Source organism: Lagenorhynchus albirostris, chromosome 13 (genome assembly GCF_949774975.1).
Source record: "Lagenorhynchus albirostris chromosome 13, mLagAlb1.1, whole genome shotgun sequence".
Classification (NCBI taxonomy): domain Eukaryota; kingdom Metazoa; phylum Chordata; class Mammalia; order Artiodactyla; family Delphinidae; genus Lagenorhynchus; species Lagenorhynchus albirostris.
The window spans coordinates 63,852,313-63,864,555 of NC_083107.1; the positions used below are offsets into that span (position 1 = coordinate 63,852,313).

The 12,243-nt window shown below is 32.1% G+C and overlaps 1 protein-coding gene across 1 annotated transcript in view; it reads right to left on the reverse strand.

Moving 5' to 3' along the window:
- The window catches only part of BIRC6 (baculoviral IAP repeat containing 6), a 238,594-nt gene that overhangs the window by 101,262 nt on the left and 125,089 nt on the right, over nucleotides 1-12,243 (reverse strand). The window contains exons 46-51 of the mRNA XM_060168808.1: nucleotides 7,223-7,785; nucleotides 6,099-6,274; nucleotides 5,021-5,117; nucleotides 4,679-4,873; nucleotides 3,679-3,879; nucleotides 1,213-1,492 (exon numbers count right to left, since the gene is read on the reverse strand). Of these exons, the coding sequence (XP_060024791.1) occupies nucleotides 1,213-1,492; nucleotides 3,679-3,879; nucleotides 4,679-4,873; nucleotides 5,021-5,117; nucleotides 6,099-6,274; nucleotides 7,223-7,785 (1,512 nt within the window). The remainder of the gene's footprint in view (nucleotides 1-1,212; nucleotides 1,493-3,678; nucleotides 3,880-4,678; nucleotides 4,874-5,020; nucleotides 5,118-6,098; nucleotides 6,275-7,222; nucleotides 7,786-12,243) is intronic.

Consider the following 12,243-nt stretch of genomic DNA (forward strand, 5'->3'; position numbering starts at 1 on the left):
TGGACCTAAAGATTGTCATACTGAGTGAAGTAAGTCTGACACAGAAAGACAAATATCATACAATATCACTTATATGTGGAGTCTAAAAAAAGGGGTACAAATGAACTTATTCACAAAACATAAGTAGAGTCATGGATGTAGAAAACAAACTTATGGTTACCAGGGGGTAAGCTGGGGGAGGGATAAATTGGGAGATTGGGATTGACATATATACACTACTATATATAAAATAGATAACTAATAAGAACCTGCTGTATAGCAAGGGAACTCTGCTCAATACTCTGTAATGACCTACATGGGAAAAGAATCTAAATAAAAAACAAGGAGAGGATATGTATTAAAAAAAAAATTCCTTGTGACTTATAAAGCAGAAAAAAAAAGAAAGAAAAACGAAAAGATCAGCATGTTGTATTTCGTAAGTAGCACCAATCTACATTAAAAAATACTTTTAGAATACTGTAACATCAATAAAGAATTAAACACACAGTAAGTTTCCCCTATAACATAAAAAAATACTTAAGTGCTAGTAGCATTTAGGAATTATGAACTTCCTTTTTATTTAATTAGTCAGGAAATGTTTTTGTATATACATATATTTATATGCATAAATATAAACTGCAAAGGATCACAGAATTGCAAAACTGTAAAGTCTTGGCAGCTCAAGAATAAAAAAGAAATCCTAAATTTTTTTGTCAGGTAAAACTTATATTAAGACAATCTATAAAATTTTCAACCATCAAATGTTACCAGAAGAATGTAAATTAAAGGATATATTCAGATCCTTCTTTGTTTGGTCAGTCTGTATGGTTCAAATCTAACCCTCTGCAGACTGGCAACTTAGGAATGACCATATAGGGCTAGGTGCCTATCTATATGATCAATTTGTATGCTTCAGATGTATTCTTGGGGATAGGCATTTGGAAATGCTTACATAAGACTACAATCCAAAGAACTGGAACCCACACCCACATATACCACATTGTGGATCATCCCAAGGATTAGACATACATAAATCTCAATTTTAACCAGCCTCAAGGTTTTGCTTCTATAGAATTATTCTTTATTACACTTAATAAAATTATGATATTATTTAGATACCTATGGAACAAAGAATTTCCTAAACTCTAAAAAAAAAAAACGAAAAAAACCACAGTATAAACAGTTTCATGAAAAGCACAGAAAGGTTTTTCTTAAGAATGAGAAACCACATACCTTGTTTTGGATACCTGATCTTCAGATGGAAGAAAAGGATTATTAACTGTTGCTGAAGAAGTGGTACCAAAAGCAGTGAGGCCCAGTAATTTAATTTGTGAAAGGCCTAATGTGCTGGCATCTCGTGGACGATGAAGTCTAAGGCAGACAGCAGAAGCTACTTCAGCTTTTACAAGCTGAATTTTTATGTAGGTGAGACCACTTGTGACAACAGGAGTGGATAATGGTAGCATATTTACCCCATCTGCACTTACTTCAACAGACACTGAGGATGGGCAGGCTACAGGAAGAGAAAATTGAACAATTACTAAAGGAAAAGTAAACTAGAGTTCATATTTTAGTGGCAATCCCAGTAAAACAGCTTTCAGTTATATTCATTATGAACTCATAAAAAGAAACTGTATACACCAAGTCATACTTTGTCACTGACTTTCACCATAATTGATTTTACAGCTATTATATGAAATTCACAGTATAATAAAAATTATATTTAAAAAATTCTAACATTAACCTAAAAAAGAGTAACTGAAGATATGCAATCCACATGTACTTAATTCACTCCAAGAAAAGAAAAATAGGCAATAACTTACTCTATTATTTCTACTTTACTCAGAATTATCACCAACAATATGGTGATTAATATGCTATGGTTTACTGTTGTAAATTGGGAGGAATGTAACTTAAAAAGTACTTTTTCACAAACTCATTATTTCACTACTACCATACTGCTATGATTTTAAACACAGTTGAATTTAGACATTGATTTTGCCTCTAATCTGTTTTTGCCTTTCAAAATTTAAACAAACATCCAGAATACTTAAAAATAAAACCATTTCCTGCTAAAATTTAAGAAGGCCCAATGAAGTAATAACTGGCAGCTGTTATGGGAAAATTTCTTTCTCACAAACATGGAAGCCCATATAATAAATTTATCTATCAACTAAAACAACCTTTGAACTTTGACTTTAATTTCAACTGTAAAATTAGGAAGTAACTTTTATTATTTGCCAATTACACTCCTGGTTTACACTGAGAACTAGACAAGTCACATCAATTTTTAAATTTAATCTCACCTTTTGAGATAAGTATTATCCTCACTATTTAATCTCTTTGAATCTGTCAATACAAACTGACAAAGAGATTAAATAATTCAAACCCCCAAATGAACAAAGGCACATTTTATATTCAAGCCCATGTTTGATTCTAAAGGCTATGTTATTTCCACTGAAACACACTATATCTTCAGTTTCTGCTCCAATCCAAAACCAAAATTATTAATCACACTTGTATTGGAGAACACCTAACCTACTGATTTTTCATAATGTACAGAGTTCTCCATTGTAACATCCTTCCTGTCCCAATTCCTATGTGCAAATTCTAGCTACACTCCAAAGCCACCATTCACATGAACCACTTTCTCCTTCTGAATAAAAGGAGCTTCCTCCTCATCTTAGATTATCCCCTAAGTCTTACACTGACTTATATTTTGCCATGTAATATAATTATTTTTGACCTGCTAAAACACTGTGCATTAGTCTATTTTTCTTCTGCCATTTTATTCATTATATCTATTTTTATCTAACGTGTGGATTCCACAACTGTATTAGAGTATAATAATCTAATCTTGCAAATAAGTGGAAAAATTGATTCTTCCAAATATGCCAGGGGTCTACAAAATTCCCTATAGTTCTTCATTAAATTACTGAGTGACATATGATAGCAATGAGAATCAATCAATGAAGATAAATGACTGTGACAACTTCAACAATTCTGTACAAATTATTATATTTATATTGAAAGAATTTGGGGACCCTCATAAACTTAAAATAGTACTTCATATTCCTTCATGAATACTTAAAGGAGTTCCTGCTCCTTTTAATGTACAACTTTTCTAAAAATTCTTTTCAATTATTTAACGTTGCGAAGTTACAACAAAATGTATTCAATGAAAACGCATCAATTGAATGATACTCAAAATATTAAAAATCTAAAGATCATAAATATTCAAAATATCACATTCAAAGTATTAAGGCAGATGTAATTACCTTACAATGGGAAGGGGAATCTATGCTAATTTCACATTACAGAGCTAGGACTGAGGACCAGCCTAGAAAAACTAAGACTGCTGTCTACAGCTGTATAAACTAACTCATTTTATCTTAATGCTATATAGATAGCTTCATAAATTTGAGGGAAGAGGAAAGGCAAAATAATATATAACTAGAATATATTTGTTTAAATTTCATCACATACTCTATTTGTTTCAGGGGAATAGCCATGTCAATTCATTTGATGGGAAATGATTCGGTGGTAGTGTTAAATATTATATTAAAACTGTTCAAAATTAAGCGATCTGGAAATTGTATCTAAGTTAATCACTGTTTGCTAAGTATTTTTCTCATTTTTTAAATGCTTCTAAATTATAGTTTATTTTCATGATGGATCTTTACAAAAAATATTACTCACTTGCAAGAGATGCAAGGTGAGGTTGGATATGTATCTCTTTAAGAAGCACTGCTGCAGGAAGGTGAATGGTAAGGTCGCACCAAGCCTCCTCTGGCAGAAAGATGTAGGACCAAGCAGCAGAGCGAGCTCTTCTATGGGGTGGTGTGGCCTGCAAAAGCACCTCAGCTGGTTGGGCAGTAGGACTGCTAGATGTGATTGTACCTACAGAAGTATTTTAAATAAAATAAAAACTTGCAAAAGAAACCCAATAAGGCATCAAGAACTATTCAAACCATAATAATTACACTAGAAAAATTAGCTAAAAACATGAACATTTAATACTATGAATGTACTTAATACATTTAGCATAATTTGTTACAGTATTCACAAAACCTCAGGACATCCAGTCAACTGGCAAGGCGACAAATTCACTGTTAACTGCTGCCTAATTTCTATGCACTAACATGTCAAATGAAAACTAAACTAGCAACAACAAATCTAGCACAGTAATTCTCAAATGATTTAAGTAAAAAACAATGTCCAATACAGGCTTCAGTTTGAAAATAATCACCTTTATTCTAAATTGTCAATATTCATGAGTTAGAAATATGAAAAGAAAAATATAAAAAGAAACTATGTAGAATGGAAAAAAAAAATAACTCTATAAATCTGAAAAAAAAATCTGGTAAAAAAAAGTACCACTCCAAATAAGAAGGAACAAGTCCTTTAAAACTAACATTTACAATGAAAACTGACATAAGAATCTACTACTTAGTTTCATAAATTATGTTCTATTTAAGCTCAGAAATAAAAACAAATTTTACTACTAAAGAACAATTAAAAATTTCCTTCTAATCAGTAGAATGTTTGGAAAACTACTACCTTTAAAATCAATGGCTTGTAATTGAAATGGTGATACTGTAACACAATCAACTTACTTTGACAACTATTTTTGCTTCATACCAGCCAATTAACTACTACTTAAATTCATACCCATAAGATGAAATAACGCTTTTCTTACCCAGGGGTGCAAAGTTATGGATCCCTTCTGCATTGTCAGGCTCAGAAGCTAGTATTCGTGTTTTCAAAGTGCTGTCAACAGCTTTATTCGGACCAGAGTCAAGAAATTTCATAATAGTTGATACCATACTTCTTGCAGTGTTTACAATAGCCCTTGTACTAGTAACCATATTGTTGCAAATGAGCTGAACACCACCTAAATTTAAAGAGAATACTAAATGAAAATTATCTTAACATAGATGATTTGACATTGAGTCAACTTTCACAGAAGACTACAAAAATAAGAACATAATTTACTATCAAATGGTTACACTTAAATGACAGTTTTGTAACTTTGTCTTACCCATATCGTGGAATGCTTTCAAGGCATCACTAGTATCCAGTACTCTCAAAATGAACCACAATAATGGTTCAGATAACTGGCAAGTAGCGAGAGAGCCCTAAAAAAAAAACCATACATGTATACTGTGATTTTTAAAAGGTGATTACTAATTTCCTGTGAATTAGGACAACTAAATTTCTTATTGAATGTAATATTCTTTTACAGTTAATTATTATAAAATGGCAACCTTAACCTAAATCACTAAATACAAAATGTCTGCCAAAATATTTAGGAAATCTTAACCTGAATCAAAAAGGAAGTGAACAGTCTCCTCTCTGAACTCAGCATTTTTTGCATCTGTGTTTACCTACTATTATCATTTTCTACCTGAAATTAATGTGCATCGATTTTGTTTTCAAGTAGACAGTACTTTCATTTAAAACATGTATCCTTCTCAAATATCTTTGTATCTTCCAATGGGGAAATATATATACACATGCAATGTATATTTATGAAAATGATAATTATACACTGACATATAGAAGATTCCTTAAGAAACTGTTTTAAAATCTGCTTTTGAAAAAAATGGTAAATGGACTAGAAATTAAAATAATCACACTGGCTCCTAAAATCTCATTTTTTAAAAAGGAAATTTAAAAAGTAGTAACATTCTAACCTATTTCTCTTTTAAAATTACCCTAACCCCTTTTAACTGAAAGGAAACTAAATATGTAACTTAAGCTTGAAAAAAAATACTCATATTAAATTTTCATATGTAACATCTACGAAGAACATGTTGGTTTTCAACTATGCTATGGTTAGGGAAAAGGAAAGAACTACTTCTTAAGACAATGGAAAGAAAATCTAAAATTTAAAAATATGTTAAACATTTTATTCTTACATCACTGTAGTCATCTTTGACAGTTTCAAGGAAACTTTCCTCTCCAACTTCTACTAGTAATCTATAGTTCTCACCTGCTGACTCCATTCATTTTCCAACATATAACTAGAATACTCTGTCTCTGTCTTACAAATAATTCTCTGCTCCCATTGCTAGTAACTACTTAAATTACTGCAATTGTTGCTGGATTGAACTTACCTGTCTGCCCATATATCCACAGGCCATGTAGGTTAAAATTGGCTGCAGCATCATGTGAACTGTAGAAGCTTTTTTACTAAGTGTTGTCAGTATGGTAAATAATCCATCCCCAACTGATATGGCATCTAACCCACCATGAAAGTTTTCGTGTTTGGTGAGATGTAATCCACTTGCCCCTAGTTTAAATAAAAAGATGACACATTTTTAAAAAGCATATCCTTAAAAACCATAATAATTAAAATAGAGTCTTAAAAGCCATTTTACCCCCAAACCACTGAAGGATGGGTACATAAAAGCTATGTGTGTGTGTGTATACATATACACATATCTAGAAATTAAAATATCTCTCATAACATTCAGTAGAGGATGTTTTTTGGTATCTTTTATAGGAGATACCTCTGTTGTTGGTAACAATAAAGTTGCTCTATTACATGACTGAGGAACATCATTATACATACCAAAAAGAAAAGGAGAGAAAAATAAGTGATACTATTATGTGACTAAACTTCAAAACTTTTAATCAAAAAGATATGGTTGTTTCCCTTACATGAAAAAAGAAATATTAATAAGCAAAAATATATCAGGAATGGATTTTGTCACAATTTACAGAAGTTTAATTAGTTAAAAATATTAACATATTAGCTTTCAAATAGGTAGAAAAGTAAAGCAACAATATGTAAATTTTACATTGATATATGTGTCATAGAAACTGTTAAACTTGAACAAAATTTTATACTTCACTTTTTAAAAAACTGTGAATAAATAAATCTTACTCATTCCCTAATACAAAATTTGATGTGAAATTCTTCATCGTTAAAATGTTAGCGATACGTGACTATAAATTATGGTACCTAACTTACAAGACTGATTTTTTTTCTTAATTCACTACAAGTTATTTTGTTAGTATTTTCCAATTTTTAAAAAATTCACACTTAAAAATTTTCAACTGATTGAAGCCACTCTATAAAAGTTTTCACTAATAAAAATCATTCATGCTAAGAAGTTTACAAAAAAGTAACTCTGCATTATAAAGTAAAAAGAAAATGAATTCATACATTGCTAAAGGAAAGAGATATAGTACTAGAAACAAGTATAAGATTAATATTCTTAATATTAATACGTACCAATTATCATCGCCATGGCACTGCTATTACACAGGCCCAGAGCCGACAAAATCTGGCTCATTATCTGTTGGTTGGCTAACACTAAGTCAGCGACATATGCAGGTGATCCTTGAATACTACTACTGCTTCCATTACCATCTTTGCCTCCTGAAACTTTTTCTTCATCTGAAACACTGTCTGTCGTATTGGTGGTCACAGACACTCTTGCACTGTATTCCCTATTGCCCGAAAGAGGCAGCTGTACTAAAATGTTAACCAGTTTTAACAAATCAAACATGAGTTGATCTCTTGTCATTTCACCACAAACTGCTTTTGCATCACCTGGACGAATGAGGTTGGCAAAGAGTCCCCCAAAGCATGCTCGAGCACCCACTGAGCTATCTGATCCACTTCGAGACATTACTTTGTCTGAGCAAGTGATATAGTGGTGCACTAAAAAAGTGACAGACTCTATCACAGCAGAAATAGTACTAACTGAAACGACTTCAAAATTCTGCTCCAAAGTGAATTCTAAGAGCTTTACTTGGGCATCAAGAGGTCCTTGGCCTGTCTGGAAGGCACCCCTGCAGAAAAAGAGAGAGGATTAAAAATTAATCCATTTTAAATTGTTTTGAAAGAAGTAACCACCAGAATATAAGAAAGCTAAACAATAATTAAACTGCTGGTATTCACTATTTCATTTTGTAGCAAAGAGTTTCCAGCTCTTCCTGAGTCCTTCTTGTTCTTGCCTCCATTTTATCATATAAAATAAAAAATGAATTCCCTTCCAAATAGAAAACTGAAGGACAAGTAAATCAAAGAGATGATTTTGAAGCTACAGACTAAAATAATTATATATCACAAGGCACTCCTCATAATGAATGAGCTCTGGTTTGTTACAACCTCAAATGTTGTTAGTTTAAATATTTCTTACTGATTTTGATTTTCAAAAATTAAGATTCAATCAAGTAATTCTTATGCATCAAAATTGAATGCTCTCAAGTTCTACTTATGCCTAAGAAATAGAAAGCTGGAAAGGTCATTGGCCCCAGCTTATCAATTAAAAAAGCCAAATTAACTCTAAAGTCATAACTTTTCTTGAACCCATCAGAGAGCTAAGGTCAAAAGAGTACCAAAAAGCCTGAAATCCATGAAAAGATAGGCACCTCCTCCAAGAAGAAAGAATATGAGCATTGGCTTTCCTGTCGCAGAATCTGGGAAGTCGAGATGCTGGCAATATACATATGGTTAAGAAGAATTCAGCTAAAATACTTTACAAGTTGTTAAACCCCAGGTATGTAAGGGTGGTAATACTGAACCCCTGGAGTTCATACCCATTCACAGGCATCCTCCCTCACCAACCCCCACACATATCTTGCCCTGTGCATCTATTCCATCTGGCTGTTCCTGAGCTATACTTTATATAACTGGTAAAATAAATAAAGTGTTTTTCCTGAGTTCTGTGAATCCTTCTAGCAAATTACTGAACCTGAGGGGGGGACTGTGAGAACCCCTGAATTTGTAGTCAAATGATACAAAAATGTGGGTAACCTGGGGACCTTGGACTTGTAAGTGCCCTCTGAAGTAAGGACAGTCTTGTGGGATTGAACAGTTAAAACTGTAAACCTGGGCTAACTTTGGATAGTGGCAGAATAGAACTGAACTGTAGGACACAGGTTGATGTCAGATAATCAGGGAAATGGTGTTAAAAAAGACACCATGTATTTGGTGCTAGTGAAAAAACCCCTCAAATACCAATAGCTGTTTCCTACCACTGGAGAGAAGGAAATGCTCTCCTCAGAAATGGCCAAAGATATAAGCCAGAGTTTGGCTGACAAAAAGAAGGAAAAATTTATTGAGAAAGCTCCTTCCCCTGAGGTTCAGTCACAGAGTGCCTGCCAAAGACTGAGGCTGGACACAATATCGGAAAACACCCGCCATCACTAGGAGTCTAGTGAACATTAAGAAACAAGCAAAAGCAGTTGACTGCTAGAGATGGAGCCATGGAGAGAGAGTCCCTCTGTGGTACAAATGTGTAAGGAACAACAAAAGCTAAGGATGGAACAATAAAACTGGAAACCACCCCCTTTACCCTGACTCACATCGAAACAGAAGCTAACTAGATCATTTTGAAGCTGACAAAACACAAAAGGTAACCATAGCAACAATAAAACCAAAGCCAGGTCAAATCTTGAAAAGAGTGATTCAAATCCTCACACTAATCACCCAGTAGAAGAGGCCTGTCCATTTCCAGGCATAAATACTATTTACTTCAGTGTCTAAAAGATATGTGATTATCCAAAGCAAAAATTGTAGGGATGTATTATGTTTACAGCATATGTAAAAGTAAACATATGATACCTACATCACAAAAGATGAAAGAAAGAAACTGTAAATCTACTGCTGTAAAGTTCTTACATTATATGTGAGCTAAGGTATAATAATATATGAAAGCAGAATGTGATGAAATAAAGACATATATTGCAAAGCTAGGGAAAACACTGTAATCAAAATTTCTTTGTTATAAATAATAATACTAGAAACAAAATGAAATTATAAAAATTACTTAATCCAAAAGTAGGCAAGAAAAAAAATTTTTAAGCGAAGAATAGATTAAATAAACAAAACTGGCAAAGTGATACATTTTAGTCCACTAAATCAATAACTACATTAAATGTAAAGTGGTCTAACAGATCAATTAAGAGACACATATTGTCAAACACTTATACAAGAAAAACTGAAAGAAGGAAATAATAACTATTAGAGCAAAATTTAATGAAATTGGAAATGAAAAAATAAAGAATATCAACAAAGCTTTAAGTTGGTTCTTTGAAAATATCAATAATATTATAAACCTCTAGCAAGAATGACCAAGATAAATAGATTAAAATTACCAATATCAGAAATGACAGAATGAATCAAACTACATACTATAAAACATTAAAAGCATAATTGAAAAAATTACAAATAATGAATTCAACAACACAGATGAAATGAACAAATTCCTTCAAGACACAAACTGCCAAAGTTCACTCAAGAAGAAAGAAAACCTGAATAATCTTTTACCTATAAAATAAGTAGAAACTTTTTTCTATTAATAAAAAGAAAACTCCAGACCCTGGTTGTCTCAATGGCAATTACTATCAAACATTTAAATAACTAATAATCCAATTTACACAACCTCTTCCAGAAAACAGAAAAGGAAACACTCATTTTAGGAGTCCAGGATTATCCTGACATAAAAACCAAAGGCATTATTTTTAAAAATGCAAATATCTCTCATAAGCAGAGATTTTGAAATCTTCAACAAAGCATTTGTGCCACCAGGGAAGCAACAAAGCATTAACTACTTAAACAAGCAAGATATAAAAAGGATAATACATCATGACCGAGTGAGTATATATCCTGGGAATGTATACTGATCAACACTTAAAAAAAAAAAAAATCCATGTAATTTATCATACCTACAGATTTTAGAAGAAACAATATATGATCATTTCAGTAGGTGCAGAAAAAGCAAAAAGACATACATACTATTCACTAACCACATGACTGTACAAAGAAAAATCACAAATATATATATAACTTTACGTATAACTATATTTTTGTATCTATGTCTATAGGAATAACTATATCTGTATCTATAAATATACCTACAACTCCTCCCAAATTGATCTACAGATTCACGCTTATTCAGTCACAATGGAGCAGAAGTGTTTTTTTGGTTTGATTTGTTTTTGTTTTTGTGGGGGTGGTGGGGGATCAGTAAGCTGATCCTAAAACTTACATGTAAAAGCAAAGAAAGCAGAATAGCCAAAACAACTCTAAAACAACAAGAACAAAGTTGGAAAATCCACACTACCAGACCTCAAGAAATAATATAAAAATACCAAACCAGTGTGTTATCAGAAAAGAATAGACAAAAACATCAATTCTATAGAGTCCAGAAATAGAGCAAAACAAATATGGTCAATTGATTTTTGGAAAAGGCAGAAAGAGAATTCAATTTAAAAAGGATGTGTTTTTCAACAAATGGTATAGTAACAATTTGACATCATCCACAGGCAAAAAAAAAAAAAAGAAAAAAAAGAACTTAGACCCAAATGCAAAATTTAACTCAATATAACCTACGTGTAAAACCTAAAACAATAAAATTTCTAGAAGAAAGCATAGAGAATCATCTCTATGACCTTGGGTTAAGCAAGGATATTGTTATGAAACAAAAATAATAATAAATAAAAGAAAAAGCTAACAAAATTTCATCAAAATTAAAAGCTGCTTTTTCAAAGATATTGTTAAGAAAATGAAAATATAATCCACAGACCAAGAGAATATATCTGCAAAACACTTATGTGATATAAATGAGTGCCCTCTTCATATGAAGTCTGGGTACTTCTTCTCAACCTATAGTATTAATTGAACTAAAAAGCTGCAGGCTAATTTATACGGATGCCAGACACTTTCTTAAAAACATACAAAGAAAACAAAAGCTAAGAATATATTTGGGCCAATGTTATGGACCCAATTAAAGAAAATGTGCTAGAAAATGTATGAGGTGTGTACAGGGTGGAAGAGGAGCTGGAAAAAAAAATTCTTATTAGTTTTTGAGGCACGTAAACCTATAAATACCTTTACTTATAAAAAAAGATATAAAATAGATTTTTTAAAAAAAGACAGCATGTTATAAACTAAAACAAGATTGCTATTTCTGTAGGAAATGTTAGAGTAAATGCACTGAATTTTCCCATGAAACCTTTTACTGCTAGACCCTACACAGACAGAACTATACTAAAGTCTACATCTAATGAGTGTGTTTAGAGGTCTCACATACAGTTTAAAAAAAAGCCTAGTTAAAAGAAAAATGAACTCCATGGTAACTGGTTTTTGCTTCTTAGTTGGTTTTATTTATATCACACAAAAACCTCAAGTTCATGTTTTCCAAATACACAGATGCATACCATAACAGCATGTTTTTGGTTTTGTGAATCTACTCCTTCCCACACCTGTGCTTCACTGTGTATACACTACAAACAAGTTGAACT